General features: G+C 39.8%; 1 protein-coding gene across 6 annotated transcripts in view; it reads right to left on the bottom strand.

Moving 5' to 3' along the window:
• Positions 1–5,973: 5,973 nt before the first annotated feature.
• The window catches only part of LAMA2 (laminin subunit alpha 2), a 557,898-nt gene continuing 544,479 nt past the window's right edge, over positions 5,974–19,392 (bottom strand). For all 6 annotated transcript variants that reach the window (XM_060753336.2, XM_060753340.2, XM_060753339.2 and 3 more), the window contains 5 exons: positions 18,595–18,750; positions 16,054–16,207; positions 13,348–13,478; positions 11,977–12,199; positions 5,974–7,535 (listed from right to left, as the gene is read on the bottom strand). In XM_060753336.2, coding sequence (XP_060609319.2) covers positions 7,378–7,535; positions 11,977–12,199; positions 13,348–13,478; positions 16,054–16,207; positions 18,595–18,750 — 822 coding nt within the window. In that variant the 3' untranslated portion in view covers positions 5,974–7,377. The remainder of the gene's footprint in view (positions 7,536–11,976; positions 12,200–13,347; positions 13,479–16,053; positions 16,208–18,594; positions 18,751–19,392) is intronic.

Here is a 19,392-nt window from a genome sequence, read left to right on the forward strand (position 1 = left end):
GTTTTGGTCATTGCCATTATAAGGTAAACATGGATTGAAATTAAACATCTGGTTGCTAAGGATCTGTGAATAAACCTGTCATGAGAGGAAAAATAGATAGTCATATGAAAAAGCTATCCCCTTAAAATCCAATTGATGCAGTTATGACAGTGTAGGATGGGATGATTTATTTCAGGAAACAAAATGTTATGAGTAGGCCATATGCATTAGAGTGGCTTTAAACCGATTGAAAAATCTACATGTAGTTCAAAAGGCATGTAAGGAACTTTAGGTTTAGCACAGACATGCCACACACATTGGAGAATGGCTTACATGTGTTAAGGTAGGGCATACATTTGTCATAGGTAGGGTGTTCATATCCTGCAAAATTAGACTTAGTATTCCAAAAAGATATACAAAAGTGAGTAATACTGAGAAGGGATTCAACAACACATATACCTGGTTTTTCCTTATACTTTCTCCTACTACAAACATTGAATTTTAGAATTTAAAATGGCAACCACAGATAGCTTTATTGCAGCAATCACAGGACTAGTTCCTGCTGTAGAATGAACTTCTATCTGAAAGGCCTGTGAATAGTTTTTAGTAATGACAGTCAATCTGTTTATTTTCTGATCATCATGTCTGCATCTTTGGTAATATATTTTTTTACAGAAAAGATGTTATCGTTATGAAGAAATTTGACATGTTTTGGGGAAGAATCATTGTTAAACATGCCCGTGCTAAGTGAGGGTGTGACATTTGCAGTTAAAAAGAACCTCAAGTAACTTAGCAGAGTCAAAGTCAGATTAAACTGAGCAGGGGACCTTTTAGACTCCACAGCTATAGTGTTATAATTCTATTTTAACTTCATTGACTGTATCAGTTGGAATGCTGAGATTTGTCATTCAGATACGGATATTTAGAATTCTCAAGGAGCTCTTCTAGTGCTTTACCCAACCAAAGACCCGAGTTCCATAGAATGTTGCTATGGGGATTAAAATGGAATCAAATTGCTCTGATTCTGGACTGTGAATGGGCCCCAGGTGCTTGAATTTGTCAAGTCTTTGTTCACCATTTGATATTCCAGGGTTGGTCCTATGGTTCGATGGCATGGGGCAACTCTCTCAGGCAGCAGGTGTGAAGGGATTTGGAGTGTGTGCTATGCAGACAAAAAGACAGGAGTATCTATTTGTGTTGTAATCTGGCTGTTGTTGTGTGCTATAAGTTTTGGACCTCTTCACATGGCCCAAAGGGGGCCTGCCATTTTGCAAGCTTTTGCCAGCAAAGGGAAGGTCTGTGGAGTGGCTCGTGGCACCCCACACGCCCACCCTCCTCCTTTAATAACATGGAGGGCAGGAGAGGATGCTTTGGCACTCTTTCCTTCCCCTCCATCAGATGGCAGAAAGTGCAGCAACGTTGCCCTGCCACCTTTCTACCACCCCACAGGCTTTTTAGCCCCAAAATATGGGTAGCTCCTCTACAGCTGTTATTGACACCCAGGCTCCCTTGCAGGAAAAAAAGAAAGGGTTCCAGGAAGGGTGCTTTACTTAACCCTGTTAACACCAGGCTCCCTTGAAGGAAAAAAGGAAAGGCTCTCAGGAAGGAAAGAGGAGCCTTGTAAGTTCCCCATTGCTGCCAATGGGCCAGATCTAGCTGCATTTTTTGGCTGTGGACCAAAAACAGTTATCTGGCTGAAACATGAAAGGCATTGCAGACTACTTCAACCAGAGAAGTCAGCCATAGCAGAGCACCTGATGAACCCGCCTGGACACAGCATATTATTTGAGAACACAGAAATGCTGGACCACACCAACAACCACCATGTCAGACTACACAGAGAAGCCACTGAAATCCACAAGCATGTGGACAATTTCAACAGAAAGGAAGAGACCATGAAAATGAACAAAATCTGGCTACCAGTATTAAAAAACTCTAAAATTACAACAGCAAAACAGCAGAGAGGAAACAACCAGGCACATCTTAACACCTCTCAACAAAAGGTTTTCCCAGGCTCAGGCAGGCCTTCAAATGCTAATGAAGATGTTCAGCTGAAACATTCACACCTAGCTCTAGCAGAGAAGAGCTTTTTGCCCCACCCCAGCCATTCCACAGATATATAAACCCATTGTCCTATTTCCAACAGACCTCACCACCTCTGAGGATGCTTGCCATAGATGCAGGCGAAAGTCAAGAGAAATGCCTCTAGAACATGGCCCTATAGCCCAAAAAACCCCACAAGAACCTAGTTATCTGGCTACCCACCCATTTTTGAGAGGCGCACAAAAACCGATACAGGGGTCTTCTGGTATCTGGCCAGCAGAAATGGACTGAGGTTCAGCCAAAATGCACACATCTACCCATTACCATTGTATAGATGCCACTCTGATAAGTGTCTTCATGGTGTGAATGGGACTGGTACCATTTGCCTCTCAACTCATGCAGCAAAATGTCTGGAACATCCTTCTGATGTCTTTTCCCTGAAAACACCTGATTTGCCATTAAAACAGTACAATCTAAAACACTGAAAAATGTAATTGAAGCTAAACTCAGAGTTTATGCAGCTGAATTTGCAGTAGAGTTTAAACTTTGTTGTTTTTTCCTGTGTACATCCCAACAATTTTCCTCTGAACATGATGGCACTCAGTGGTTCACAGTAATGTTACTTTAAAACCCACTCACAGACTACTGAAATGTTAAGTTTAAGTGTATCAACGGGCACTCTTTCACTGAAATGGCAACCTGCTGCTGTCTGTTTACTGAATGTGATGTAGGGCAGGACAGATGATGGCAATTTAAAGCCCAAGATGGTTACAAGAGGGGAGGGGAATGCAATTTTCCTTTAGCAGTGTTTTTGCTACATTGAAATGATTCCCAGGTACCCTCCTTAATAACTAAAAAGTCCTGTTTATTTATTTATTTGTGATATTTCTATCCCGCCTTTCTCAAGCCTGAAGGCAACTATTTAAAGTTACATCAAATAGGCTCTGCTGGCTACTGTCAAAAACTGCTAGAAATATGCTGAGTACACATAGTCCTGGGCTAAATAAACCATCTGGCTTGATTCCGTATAAAGCAGTGGTTCTTAACTTGTGGGCCGCAGACCATCAGTGGGCCATGAGGATGAAACTCTGGTCTGCGAGCCTCCTTCCTCTTAATTTAATTTATTTTATTTTCACTCCTTTCGCATTGTCTGCCACTCCTTCCCTGTCACTGACCATGGCGTATGTTCTGTATCAGAAACTGGAGCTGATGTAGTCTATCCAATGCAATTTTCTGAATCGGCACCCCAAACCAAATCTAAAATTGACCACAAACTGATTTGTATCTTTCTTGGTACTAATGCTGGAGAGTGGTCCCTGGTCAAGTGATCCCTGGTCCAAAGGTTGGGAACCACTGGTATAAAACCTATTTAGATATTACTCTGTTTGAATCAACATTCAAAAAAGTAATGCATAGCCCACCCTCCTTCTAACATCACTTTCTCTAGATGGAAATTACCTTAGGTGGAAACTGACAGCTTTGAAAAGGAAACATGCTTGTATGTAAAATATGTTTTCACAAAAGCAAAGAACACAATCTCTTCTTCAGACTTGTTATTTTCCACATGAGGAAAATAGTGGTAGAGGAAGAGTGTACATGGTCCCTCTTTTCAGGTTGATTCACGCTAGGATGCTAATGCCTGAACAGGGCTTAAGCAATTCTCATCATTCATTGGGATGTTGAACAATTTCTTGCATAATTTCGAAGCAAAAGGACCAGATTAAAGTAAGGCTATGTGTTCCCTAGCAACTATGTTTGCCATCTGGCCAAGCATGATCTTTTTTTGGCATAATGGAACTGATGAACAGTTGGTACCACAACAGACTGAAGACTTCTCAGTGAATAGTGAAGAGAACACTCAGCAAAAATTAAACATTAGCACTACATAGAACATGTGCTTCCATTTCTCTTGTATATTTCATATAATTAATGTGTTTGTCTGCTTCAACCTACATATTCACCACCAAGGCACTATACTTGGAAGGCTATCATACTTGGACAATGAGGAATCACCTAAGTAAGTTTGTCTGTGGCTGTGTGTACAAAAAGCTTGCAGTTGATAAATCTTCCATGTGAAACCTTGATTATCCATTTTACTTGACTCTTTATATAACAATAGCTCAATGACAAATTACTGCATGATCTTAGTTGAGCCAATAGTTAGATGTTAAACTCGCTAAAATGTCAGAGATCCACTTGGAGAAGGGACTGATGTGGATCTAAGAACAAACAAAAACGTCCCACTGTGTTGGTCAGTAGAGGCCAATCAGGCTAACAATTACTGGCATGCTGAACTTATACGATGGTATAAGACAAAATCAAGATTGAGAATGTCATCAAAATGTAACTTGTAGCAATATTTGGAAGACCTAGGGCATGCTTGGCTTGGTTGTGCTTATTAGTAACGGCAGCCTGAAGCAAAGAAATCACCATATTAAATTAAGAAAAGAAAGGAGATAGCATGTTATTCAGTATAATTAATTTGCAGCATGGAAAAAGTGACATTGCTTGAGACCTGGTATTTGCTTTCATTATTAGAAAGATGCTCTCAATTAAGACTAGACAATCTCAAATGATTTGTTTAATTTGTCTTCATATTAACTTTGTTCCAGAACAGATGAAAAATAAAATACTGTGGGTGGGATGTGGGGTAGGTTTAAAAATTCATTGAAGAGCAGTTTCAGAGAAAAGATACAGAGACATTATGGAAGTGCCTTACTGTCCTAAATGCTGTGTATGTACGTGGACTCCTTTTAAAGATCGTAGCAAATTATCCTATGTACAGCTAGTGACTCTTGCAAAAAATCAGATGACGGTGTGACAACACCAGCACTTGCCATTTCCCAGGGCTGCCTCTAATTCTGTGCTGGACTCAGAGGATGGACATCCTCAGAACCAGACATTAAGGCCTGGTCAGCTTTCCTGAACTTGTTGACATCTTTACCAGAGTACTCTTCCTTACGAAACCCTTTAGCAAAATGTCTCCTTTGGATTACTTTTCTTTCTTCAGCGTGTGCTGAGAGCGCACATTGAGTTATTTGCTTGTTCTAAGGAAGTCCTCAGAATGATCCAGGGAGTAAGTGGATAGGGCATCAGTTGGAGATGATATGGTGGTGGCAATAAGGGAGGGGTGGATAGGTGGCAGTGCTGAGTGACAAGGGAGCCTTTCCACCTTGTATGGGAAGGTATTTCAGTGCAGGAAGCACACATTGTTGAAATCCTGTTGGTGACATAAGTACAAGTCGTCTTGGTTCACAAACCCCATGAATTCCCAAATCAATGAATGCTCAAGTTCCATTAAATATAATCATGTCGTAAAATGGTACCTCTTACATAAAATAGCAAAATCAAGATTTGCTCTTAGGAATACTATTTTTGGAATATTTTAAATTCATGGATAGTCGAATCCATGGATGCAAAATCCGTGGATATGGAGGGATGCCATGTAAATGTGGCATTCTTAGCACAAAGACGAAATTAAGCCTTCTGGCAGTCTAAACTAGGATGGCTAACCACTGCTTCTGCATACTTGAGGAGGGGGAAGCTTTGACAGTCTAGCTCCAAAGGGAAACGATAGAAGGGTGCACTTTGTCTATAAATGCCCTCATCATCATTTGACCTCCTGCTCCCTCACCTTTTTACCACTAAACAACAGTAACTGTTGTTAGAATATCATAACTTGAAGGGTGGGCTTGGATGTGGTTAGAGGATAGACCCATGTGCAAAGGGCAGGGTGAATATGGAATCATGTAGATGGAGGAGAATACTCTGCATGGCTGGTTTAGGATCCCAGCCAAAATCTGCCAGTTTTGAAAAGTTTATTTTTTTGATGCCTTCCTTCTTTCCTGCTGTCTTAGCTGACACTGTACATGTGTAGTGGGCTATTAGGATTTTGGCCACAGTGTGTGAATGCTTTTACTGCAATTGTTTAAAGAAACACATACGATTGGATTGAAATTCAAACGATATATTAGAATTTGAGTCCAATATGTTCTTTGTAATAACATTATACAAACCAGTTAGGTAGCAAACATTGCTGTTGTCCTTCCTCTTTCCTCACAAGTATTAGACATACCAAGAAAATGCAAAGTCTTGTATATATGGGAACAGTTCATTATACAAACTTAATACAGAAAGCTTTAGCAGAGTGCTTGGAAAAGAGTTAAGACCCAGAAACTGGAAGACAATACTACATTGGTGTTTTTTAAAGGACCCAATACCTGTAAAAGAGCTTCACTCAGTGATGAGAATTTTTGTATGTTTGTTTGGGGGTTCTTGAATTGCAGCATATTGGGCCTCCACGTGCAAAGATGGGTGCATATCTCCAGACTGAACTTATAGCAGCTTGAGATATTATGCTGAAGTTTGTGATACAGATGTGGAATTGCCTTGTGTACTCTATTTTCCCTGAATAGCACCCAAAGGGAAAAATCTGCACATCCTTCCTCCCTCCAGACACTCACTCACACACATACACACAAGTTCTACATTCAGGTATTCACTGTTGGGAAAAGTAATGACTACCTGATGCTTCCCGAGAAGTGCCTGCATTTCTTGTTGTCAAACACATGGAGTAAAAATAGTATACTCAATGTTCTTTAAATTTACTCCCACTTTTTTGTTCACAAATAAACCTGGAATACATATGAGACCAGATCTTTGGCTCCTCTTGGAAGTCATGCTACAAATTCAGGTCTTAGTCTTTCCTACAAAACCTACTGAAATGACTCCACTATGAGGATGACACATATAGAAAGCCAAAGGAGCCACAGATCCAGTAAGTTGTTCATCCATTTTCACCATTTTACTCTTAACAGCCCAAATCATATAATAGCTAAAAATTGAATTTTGTTTGTATGCCATGTTGTGGCTACAGATTTGGAAGACAACAGGCAAAAGGTCCATGAAATAGTAAAGCCTAGGGGGCAATGACACTAGCCCAGTTGTTTTTTTTCTATAGCTGGGTAGGGCTATGCACATACACAGTGCCTCTAGAAATTTGGAAACACTCACAGAATGGGAGCATGACTTACTTTACACTTTGGGAAACAGGGATCTGGTGCATTACAATTCCACTCCTCAAAACTCTTTCACACTGAGGGGAAAGGGGTCACAAATCACACAGGGGGATCTTTCTGCTTTATTCATTCCATGGGAAAAGAGTTTCTTGTTTTTAAAAGCACACTCTGAAGTAGCACCATTTTTAATATATCATAGGCTGAAGTCAAAAACATTTGCAACATGCTTTTTTTTAAAATGATGAAGGCATATATCAGATTCTTGAAACATGTGAGGCACTCCTTTTTTGCTTCTTTTCAAGTGGCTATTCCTATATCATAGCTGGATGATGTTACGTCAATTTGCTGGGCATGAAAGAGGTTGGACTCCCTTTATCTCCAAGGCTTTGCTGAAGTTAATCTCCAATGGCTTAGACGTCCCCTTGGTGAGTTTCAGCGATCTGATACATCCTTTGAAACGGATGTTAGTGGTCAGACCAAACTGGTGTAACCCATCTGGGAAGAGTGAAAGAAGGGGGAGAAAAGAAAGTAATTTATTATCCAGCCTCTTTCTCCTAAAAGGAAATGTTTTCTTCATTTTCCTGGACACTATTTGTGAATAGAAGCCCATATTAGCAAGCTTAACGCAAGCTGTTCACACAACTTACTGGCAGCTGAAAAAGAAACTTTTAAAATAATGGATTTTTGCACCACTCGTGATTTTAGAATTTTTTTTCATTTGGTTGTTTAAATGTGAAGATTTGTTTAACCATGTTTTGAGACTGTAACTTACTGGCAGAAATCATACAGCAGGGTCACATTGCACAGTTCTCTGCATGTAGAGTTATGCATTGATTATGCTGTACAACCCTTGGCTGTGATTTGTAGATCAGCTACATAAACTACTCTAGCTTAATGGTGTCTCTCATCTCAACCCCTGTAATCCTGATTTATCAGACAGCAACCACTGTAACAAATTGGGGATCTTCTCTCCCCTCAATTGGGATGCAGAACATAAACATTTCTACCTCCCGTGTGTGTGTGTGTGTTAATGTCAGTCTAGTATATTCCAATTGACAGGAAAGCAAATATATGTTGCTTGTAGCTGCTGCTGGCCATTAAATTGAGAAACTTTTACAATTCCTACATATTCCCTACACTACTGAATACCTGGGTTATGTGAATAAGGAAATAGTTATGAATATATAACTCTAGGTTATGCATTTGTAGCTATTGCCATGACTTCCAGCCCTTATGCTGAACGGCAAAGTTGCATAGCTGAATGCACATTGCATGAAAATAAGCCTTATGTGTGCATCAGTGAACATAATGGCCCAACATGCACAACTCTACTGCATCAACTTTCAACTGAATACAGACTTTTAGTACTGGGCAAAAAAGTCTAACCATCTTCTGAAAAGAATCTACTCCAAAAGATGCCAGCATTTGAGCTGTTTTTCTCTCAAATGTTTTGTTGAATTCTGCCTTGTATCCCAGTTATGGGACGCAGTTGAGATATAAAAGATACCATCTCTTACCAGTTGTGCTTGTTCACTATGATTGTTTAGCTCAGTGGTTCCCAACCTGTGGTTCTCAAGAACTAAAATATGGTCTGGGATCTCACTGTTACTACTACGGATAATAACACAGCCCAACCAATTTTTCAGTATGTCTTCATTTTTAGGCCTGTTCCTGGGGGTGCTGATTCAGAAAATTGCATTGGATAGACCACACCAGCTCTAGATTATTAAATATGTTTTTCTGTGGGAGAGCACATGGTGACTACTGGATGGCATATCTTCTGTATCAGAAACTAGAGCTGATGTGGTCTATCCAATGCAGTTTTCTGAATTAGCATCCCAAATAACCAAACCAAATCTAAAGTTGACCAAAAACTGATTTGTAACCCTTTTGGTACTAATGTTGGAGAGTGGTTCCTGGTCAAAGTGGTCCCTGGGCAAGAAAGGTTGGGAACCACTGGCCTTGCTTGATATGGGATAGTGCTCCTGTAGCTTTAATCATTAACACATCCTGAGACAGGAAGACAACCTCCCCATGCCCTCCTTTTAGGTGCTGCCTCACACCAACATGGCTAGTAATGAGCAAAGGAGTGTGTGTGGAGAAAGTGACATTGCTGCTGTGACAAAACTGGACACTGCACTGTGCCCTCCTTGCTCTTCACTGACAAATAGCTGGGAAGGAGCTAAACCATTAAAAGGTGTGGTTTGAGGATGAGGTAAACATGGACCGATGAGACTACAATATCTCTTCCTCATCAAACAAGTAGCTGTGTTAGCAACATTAAGAGAAGGGAGGGGAGGGGAAAAAAGAGAAGTGCAGCAGGCCCTTTGGGATGAATTGATTTTAATTCTTGCACAAGTTTTCATAGATATAAGCCCACTTCTTCAACTGCAGTATTGAGTGGCCTCAGGCATAAAGCATATTTATACAGTTATGGGAGTTGGAGAGAATGTAATAAGATCCTTAAACTATTAATTGTAATGCTCCCATTCAATGCACATAAACTGGCATTCTGTATGTGGTATATGGAAACAGAAGCCAACCTTTTATGTCTGTTTTGGAAGGCCTCTCTCTCTCTCTCTCTCTCTCTCTCTCTCTCTGTGTGTGTGTGTGTGTGTGTGTGTCAGTGTGGTGGTTAGTATTCACTTCTTCCCTGTGCAGTGACCAGAGCACCCCAGTGGCCAATCTAAGCCTGATGGAGAGTGGGGAAATATCTAACCATGATAGATGCAAAATGATTACATCATGTGCTGACACCTCTGAGGCATTCCAGCAGACAGGACAACACTGGTGATGCTAAGCTTTTAAAATTGTTTTATTGGTTTATATAATATGGTTTTTTATTATATTAGATTGAATGTTTTTAACTGTACTTCAAATGTATGGCATCAAATTCTGCCAATTTCTGTAAGCCACCTTGAGTTGTGATAAGGCTGAGAAAGGTAGGCTACAAATGCCATAAATAAATAAATAAATAAATAAATAAATAAATGCAATCATTTCCCATCTGGCTCCAGGGACATAGCCAGATGGTTTCTCTGATCTCCCCCCTATCTCCACCAGGAACAGACTGGTTATTGGGGGGCTGCATTAAGTGTGGAGTTATGAATGTTGTGCAATTCTGTTAAGAAAAACAATATGCTACTATGAGTCCTACAGGATGCTGACCAGATCCCTGCTACACCAGTGAAAATTCTATAGAACAGCCCAGCAGATGTTTGGTTACACAACTTTCATAGCACCACTCAACTACCCCCTCTACAGTAAAAACTAGGAGCCCCTGGTGATGCAGTGGATTAAACCCTTGTGCCGGCAGTACTGAAGACCGACAGGTCGGTGGTTCGAATCCAGGGAGAGTGCGGATGAGCTCCCTCTGTCAACTCCAACTCTCCATACTGGACATGGAGAAGCCTAAAAAAAGGATGGTAAAACATCAAAACATCCAGGCACCCCCTGGGCAATGTTCTTGCAGATGGCCAATTCTCTCATACCAGACACAATGTGCAGTTTCTCAAGTCGCTCCTGACACACACACACACACACACACACACAGACACACACACACACAAACCAGTAAAAACTAAGTCATAGGGTTGTGCATGGATCAGTTTTGAAAAATGAGCTCTGGTTGGTCTGGCCAGCCATAATGGCACAGGTTCTGTCACAATTTTCCCCCTGGCCGCAACAGACCACGTGGCTCCTGTAAACTACTGCTTTTGGTTTCTTTCAGTGTGCAGAGGCAACCGCAGGCGGCTACACAGGTTTCCCTATGAACTCTGCCTGTTGAGCCAATTGTGTCATTTAGCCAAGCTGACCTTCCATTTTTCTGTTGTGAGCAGGGTTCTGAGAAAGACAGATCGGTGATCTAAATTCTCAGTGTCAGTTGCAGCTCTGCATGGCTTGGCTTGCTTTTTGGCTCAAATAGTAATAAATTAGCAGTTTACTGCCGCAGATGGTGCCCTTCACAGGAGGCAAGCTTCAAATGTGTGGTGGAGATAGCTTACTATTTCTAAAGTTACCATAAAATGATGAGGTAATTTATATCTTTTTATAAGAATGGGTAATGTGCCTTCAGGTGACGTGGCTTCATTGAAAGGGTGTTGATGGCAAAGGATCCCAGAAAGGGTGGTTTCTTAACTCTGGTGCTTTTAATCCAGTTCTTAATGAAGGACTGAAGGACAAGCAGTTCCAGAAAGAGTGGTATTTTAACTCTGGTGCCCAAAAAATGACAGAAAGGTGAGCCTGGGAGGTCTCCCCCATTGCCGCCAATGGGCTGGATCAAAAACAGATCTTTTGGCTTCATGGATTAAAAATGGATTTCTGCCCTCTGATATTCAGGAGGCTATGGAAAAATGGATCAGCCCTCCCACCAAAATTGGGACACCATAATGGATCACGGTTTACCTGAATTGCACAATTCTACTAGGTCAGTCATTTGAAGAAAGGATGTCAAATACATACTTTCAGGCAGAGCTGGCAATGTGCAAGAAATAAACATCTGTCTCAGAGGGCTAAGGTGAAGTGCAATATGACAAAGTGTTAGAAGACAGAGAGGCATGGATCACCTTATGGTATATTGAGCCAAGCTGGATGCCACCAGAGTTTCGTGCTTCACAGAGTCATACCAGGGAAAGAGCCTATGTAAGAGCCAAACAGATGTCTGTTTGCCCAACCAAAGGGGCTTCCCTGTGCCCCACAATTTACTCTGCTGCTGTCATGAGTACATTGTCCAATAACTCATGCTAGAAAAGGGTACAATTGCTTATTTAGTTTTGGAATGACCCTGAGTGCTGGGAACAGTATACATGAGCTTCCCCCTCCTATTATTTATCAGTTGTGTTCTTAGGAATTATTCCAGATCGTGCATTCACCCCTTACAGTTTTGATCCCATGAAAAATATTTGTAAATTACTGGGTGTCAAGGTTATATACTCACCAGGATAGCCTCCAACAAAGACAGGATCACTAGTATCTGCTGAAGTGGAAGCTGCATTGGGGCTGATACCTTCCACGTGGTGGCCATCCACAGTCAGCATTAAGCGGTGTTTTGCCTTATGTGCTATAACCTTGTGCCACTGCCCATCACACAAGCTACCTGATATCGCAGGCTCGTAGATGGCGGGAAACCGACCTGCACCATTATCGACGTGGAACATCACCTGGGGGGCAAATCACAAGAATAATTAGGGAAACCCAATTAGCTGTACAAATAAAGTAAAACAGTAATCTGCTAATTGCAGGTTTGGCTGCTGTGATGTTAGATGCAATCTGCCTTAAAGATATAGCCTAACACAGAGTATATGAAGCATGGTTATGGTACTGCTATATAAATCTGCTCTACTGTTACATGACATGCTCATCGTATTCTTTCTCCTGCCATTAAATGTAATAGTTACTCAGTTATACTCTTCAGCAAGAGCAGTGATTAAATACTTAATCAACATAAATGTATGAAATTGCACTGTACTCAGAGATCCACTTGAAATTAATTTGTAGCTGAAGGACCGATCTTGGCAGGAATGCTCAGAATTACGGGCAATACACTTGCCAGTTTATTGCTGCCAAACTCTAAAATGGGTAATCGACATAAAATAGTGTTTCAGCAATGGGTTTGATGATTACAGTGTTTGCACAAACTAAAACAATTTGGAAAATGTCTATTAAACGCAGAGCAGTGTATGAAGACTAGTGGTGTCCATGCGGAATATTTTAATTGAGCCATGAAAAGACCTTTAAAAGGCAAAACGAAGTTTCATTATGGGGAATCTTGGTAATCTATCCCTGCCAACCTCATTTAGGAGTTAAAGTGACACATCAATTGTGAAAGTAAAACTGGGTTCAATCTATATGTCAAAGTAACATTCATATATAGATGACACCAAAAGTTTTGGAAAGCTATTTTAGACCACATCTCTCAGATTATTGGTTATGCTGGGAGTATTGTATATAAACGCCTTTTTTAAAATCTGTATTTTAGGCTGATTTTTTAAAAAAAGACTAAAACTTTTAGAATCCTGCTTATGTTGCTGAAGGTTTCTGGAAGATATTGTCTTTAAAATTCTTTTTCCAAGCTAGAGATTTTAACATTATAATAACCAAAGCATGTGTATGTGAAGGAATGTCCTTTTTCTGTGCCTCAGAAGGAGCAAGGCATAATTACAGCCAACAAGTATAGTGATGGGGATGAAGTTTATGGTTTTTCTGTCCCTACAGGTGCAAAGATATGAGTGATCTTGGAGGACAGTCTTATAAGATGGTTAAGAAGGAAAAAAGGAATATAGCATATTTGTGAGAGTTCCATACTCACATTTTCATCCACCAACTCGATGCCAAGCCCATCCATTTTCTGGCTGCTGATCCCCAACAGAACACCATTTGGCCGAGTTGTACGGAAGTCAAATTCTATGTGTAGATCTAACCCCACTCTAAACGTTCCAACTGATAAAAGAGGGAAAAATAGGCAGCATAAAATATAGTGCTCTAAACACTATCACTCATTCCCTTTTCTGTGTTACACAAAATAGTATTATTCACATTGATCTGATACCACCAGTTGGCTTTCACTCAAAAAATGTTCTGGGGCATAGTTTTGCAGCAGGTAGTTGAATTTACCAAAGGAGAAATGCTGGCCCAATGTCTGAAAAGTGCATCCTCTGAGAAAAAAAGCACTGGCTCTTCGTGGTAGAGGCTGGCAGAAAGCACTTCTGCTCCTGCAACTCTATTACAGAGAGCCTCTCCACTAACTGCAATCTTTTTTTTACCTATGCAACCCTTGTTCCTATATTGAGCCCAGCAATCATATGGTCATTTTAAGTCTTATATGCAACTCCTTAGTACTTCTTTCTTTCTTTCTTTCTTTTCTTTCTTTCTTTCAAACATTTATATTCTGCCCTTCTCACTCCGATGGGGACTCAGGGCAAAGCACAACATACAAATGGCAAATATTCAGTGCTGGGACATGAATTCATTATATGCATACATAAACATTAAAAACATTTGTCTCCACATTAAAATACACTGTTTAAAACCGTCTTGATCATATTCTTTGAACCATTGTAATAGGGAAATCTGCTGGTGCATTAGCCATGAGGACCAAATAGACAGGCTGTTGCCATTGCTGCTGTTCTCCAATTTATATACCATTTTCTTCTCTTAACAAGATATTAGATTTTCAATTACTTGAAAAGTAATTTGAGGAATTACTTAAACTAAATACATGTTGTTTGTATATGGCATCGTACTAAGCCTTTGGAATTCCACTTCAAATTTTCCAAAATTGGGTGAAAACCAGTTAGCCCTCATATCATAATTGGACTGTATCTCTCAAAATTCCTCACCACTGGCCATGCTGACTGTTGCTGCTTTTTTACAACATGTGGAGGGAGACATGATGAGAGTAGGGTAATGCAAATGTCAGAAAGGATATAGAATTGGATATGATGCTACAGGGATGTGCATGAAAAGAAATTGGAGGTAAACTGGAATACCTGCGCCAGGCAAAGAAGCCATGAGAAATTGTGCGAGTTTAAGACTTCATATATGTATGTGAATGAATGAGAGGCTGTCCAAATTTTCTCAAATACAATTAAAAGAAAGCACAAATATGTGGGCATAGGCTTGAATCCTAAATTGCTCTTCAGTTCATACAAGGAAGAATGCACTTTCCAGTAACTCTCTTCTTTCTAAGAACATTACCATATAATAATGGCAACTTTCTTTTAGCATCCCACCACCATCTCCCCGATTAAGGGCAGCTTACATGGGGACAAGCTTGGTCAAACATAGTTTAAAATATAACACAGTAAAATTTATAAAGCAACATCACAAAAAAATAAATAAAACAAAACAACTGTCAAACAAACAACCAATAGCCTGACATAGTAATCAAATCAAACGACTCCACATCTTTACCAAGGTTCTCTCAAACCCCAGAACCAGGCATCACTGTGTTTTATGAATTTTATAAATTTTAAATTTTTTTTACTATGTGTTATTTTATGTATGTTTGCTGTTGTAAATTTATGCTGTTATAGCCTATATGCTTATGTATTGTTTATTTTATGTTTGTCACTTGTAGTGCTTCTGTCAGCTGCCCCGAGTCCCTTTGGGGAGATGGTGGCAGGGTATAAATAAAGATGATGATGAAGCCCCCGGTGGTACAATGGGTTAAACCCTTGTGCCGGCAGGACTGAAGACCGACAGGTCGGAGGTTCGAATCCAGGGAGAGTGTGGATGAGCTGTCTCTGTCAACTCCAGCTCCCCATGCGGGGAACATGAGAGAAGCCTCCCACAATGATGGTTAAACATCAAAACATCCGGGCATTCCCTGGGCAATGTCCTTGCAGACAGCCAATTCTCTCACACCAGAAGTGACTTGCAGTTTCTCTCTCTTTTTAATTTTTTTAATTGTTTTATAGTGTATGTAGAAAAAAAGCAGATGAACAAAAGAAAAAATGCAAAAGATTTACAAAAGAATGAGGATTCAGTGCTCGTGAAACATATGAACAATCATATATCACTCCTGATATGATGATGATGATGATGATGATGATGATGATGATCATTATTATGTATGGGAGAATGCATGAGTAGCTGAGTGGAGGAAAGAATTCTTGTATAAATGGGAACTTAAAAAAAGAGAAATCAGGATTCAAGCCACAAGGAATAGAACAATTAAAAATGTAAATCTATTTAGATTTGCAGAGAAAGTATAGTGATGATTGCACAACTAATTTTAAAATGTAATTTTCTTAGAAAGACTTTAAAAACATTTCTCTTGTCCTGAGGTCTTAAAAACAACCAAGCACAGCTGCTATAATGCTGTGGAAGTCCAGCTGTTGTTGTCTTTAAGCAAATCCAGCTTGCTCAGGGAGCAACCCCTGCTATTACCATTCCTCCCTTTCATTTTCCAGGCTTTATTCTTCAGTGTGTGCATGCTTCCTTTGACAACTATCTACTTAAGAAGGCCCAAAGAACAAATTTAGGAAATGCTCTATTTATTGCACTACAGTACCTGCTTTGGCAAAACCTGTTCCTGCAAAGTAGGTTCCTTCTTGTGGATTAACAAAGCACTTTCCAACATTATAACTGGAAGAAGGGTTATCAAGATCAACAGGAGATTCTGTCATTTGGAAATTTCGCATGCAACCATCGATGCTGTAGACAACCTGGTGAAAAATAAAGGTGTGTATTATTTACACACAGTTATCTAAAATGTTTGTCCCCTGCAAACTGAAAGGCTCAAATATGGCACCAGAGAATAGCTAGTATTTATATTCCTCTATATTCATGGGTGAAATTGAATGAGCTTTTTATATGACTCTTCTACAAAATGAGAGTGTGATAAATCATGCTTTACTGTATATAGAATTACATTCTAAGAATGAATTCACCTGCAGTTCTGGACACTTCTTAAAAGCTTAGCAGTGATGATATAAGAATATATTCCAGACCTTAATTCCAGAATTAAATCAGAAATGTAATATGCCCCATCCTTTTGGGAACTTTACCAGAATAAATGCACAAAAGGGAACATGTGCATTTATAGTTAGTATTTGTATATCTCAGCTGCTTGACAAGAATGAATGGAAATGCCACTGTACAAGTTTGAAAAATCTTTCTGCCTGCCAGAGCCACTTCAGTATGTCCAACAGCTGGCTTCCTGTTCTTCTTAATATATGGCCTTGTAAGAGATTCACATTCCCTTGCCTCCTATTATCTGACATGGTCAAAGTCACACAATTTCTTTACTAGAATAATTGCATTCCTACTGTTGTATGTTTTCAAACAATTTGTGTGTAGGGCTGTTGGTGATAGTAGCAGCAGAGAGCTACTTTATATTAAATTGGTGTTCAAAAATAACCATATGCCTGGGTACAGAATTTTTCTTCCGCTGAAAGAAGTGCCCCAACCTATTAATGACTCCAGCATTGTGGATAAAAAGGGGTTTAACACTTGGGGTTGCTGTAAGCTACAAATGTTTGTTAGGTGAAGAAATCTATGGACAACTAAAATAATCATCAGAGGAAAGCCTGTGAAGCAGAGAGGGCCACTGGATAAAGAAAAGTCAGCATTTCTTTCTGCCCAATGTTAAAAATTTAGTGGATTGATAACCATGAATATAGAGGAATATAAATACTATCAGTGTTCCTGATAAAACCAATTAGCGACTTTAATGGAGTTTGATATAAAAAGATTTATCAGGGAGCATTTACCCACAGCAGACAAATTACTTTACTACCCACCTCCCCAACACAAATTTAAATTTAAATATAGTGGCTGAGATCATGCATTGCATTTGTAGCTATTGAGTTTCAATCGCTGTAAGCAACAATCCTTGAAACCCATGTTAAACAAAGTCATTCTGAGCAATAGAAATCTGCAGCACAGCCAAATAGGGTGATTCAGGATGATGTTGCCAGCTCCTTCCTACCCCATCCTACCCCCTCATTTATTTTCATTGCATGGTAGACAGCTGCTTACATTGTTCTGAAACACTTTGCTTATGTCTCCATCCCTCCAAGTGGCTCTCTAAAGTGGTTGTTAGGAAGTATGCATAATCCCTAACACCCACCTTAGGGTAATAGTGACTCAGCCGTGAATAAAGAGCATAGTAAAACATGGAGTAGTTACAGATCTGCAACTCAAGGTTATGAATCCATAATTACAATGTAGGGTGCCAGGCAATGCCTCTTCCTAACTACCACAGACCAATTGAATGAAATGCTGGATGATAAATGAGAATAAATGTAGTTCTCAGTGGGTCTAATCTAAATGGAATTAGCAGGACACAGACCATTCTGTCCTTAGTAGGTGGACATGGCTTGTGTGGAAGAGAATCAAGTCACTCAACCTCACAAATGAGGCTAGGAGCTGGTAGGACAGCAAAAATAAAATGCTTATCGTTTGGTGCATTCAGACTGAATACAAAGTCCTAGATTTTGTTATTGGTCTTTCTGATTTTATACAGGAGCTTGTTGACTGAAAGGTTGCAGGTTCAAATCCAGGCAGCGGTGTGAGCTTCCGCTGTCAGCCCCAGCTTCTGCTAACCTAGCAGTTCAAAAACATGCAAATGTGAGTAGATCAATAGGTACCTATTTGGTGGGAAGGTAATGGCACTCCATGCAGTCATGAAGTGCCACATGACCTTGGAGGTGTCTACAGACAACGTCGGCTATTCGGCTTAGAAATGGAGATGAGCACCAACCCCCAGAGTCAAACACGACTGGATTTAATGTCAGGGGAAAACTTTTACTTTTTCCAATAAATCAACTTGGAGAGCTGGTCTAAAAAGTCCATAATCATGCTGGAAGTTGGCAGACAATACACTGACATATATAATACATGTATGGATTTCCAAAATAAAATTGTAAGGAACAGGAACTGTGAGATTTACTCAGGTCTTTTTTCACAGTGCGGAGTTACCTTGTGCAGTATCTTTTTTCACAGTGTAGATGCAATATGAACAAAATGGCGGTGGCAGCTGGTGCAGAAAAAATCTGCTAGATTTTTAGGAGCTCTAAAAGAAGAATGAAGTAAAGTTTCCTTTTCTTACCGGGCCAATTCTTTTTGTTGTATAGTTAATGGGCAATCCGCCAACATACAACATCCCCACAACATCTAAAATATCAGCTTTCTTTGGGCTAGTAGTCCTGTTTGTAGCACCGTCAACTAACAGGACACCTTCTTGCTTGCTTCGGAATATTTTTATCTGAAAAAAGATAGAAAGTTAGCTTAATATTACCTTTCTATTACGTGTGTTCAAATCAGCTTCACCCTATGGAAAGCTGATGACTGGGTTTTCCTAGGAATACATTTTCCAAGGGTGCTGCTATTGCCTTTCTCTAATGCTATAAAGTCTGACGTTTTAAAGAACACCTTGACGGTTTCCATGGCTAAGTGAGAAAATGTAATGTAACATCCTTTAGTTTAGAATGAAGCAGTTTGTAAAGGTGTTTTTGATAAGAGAAAAGCCCTGAATAACATTTGAATTCCTAGGATTTCCTAGCTAGCATGACAATTGGAACTCATTGACCAAAACACTTTGGTCTACAAGCAATCCTTGTGAATAAATAATCTTCACCTAGTCTTTCTTAATCCAGGGATTAAACAGGATTGGATAGCACCTTTAAAATTGAGGCTCACATCTGACATGAAAGAATACCAGCTACCATTTGGCAGGGTCTTCTCTGTTTTATGTTTACGAAAAACTGCCACATATGTTCATATGTAATTATTACTTATTATGCACATTATTATGATTAAAATTTGAGCATAAATAATTCCAGCATAGTTTGATTTGTCAACAGTTGAAAAATCTGACTTTTCCCTTCATAACTGATATGCCATTGTA

The sequence above is a fragment of the Anolis sagrei genome, chromosome 1 (assembly GCF_037176765.1).
Source record: "Anolis sagrei isolate rAnoSag1 chromosome 1, rAnoSag1.mat, whole genome shotgun sequence".
NCBI classification, from domain to species: domain Eukaryota; kingdom Metazoa; phylum Chordata; class Lepidosauria; order Squamata; family Dactyloidae; genus Anolis; species Anolis sagrei.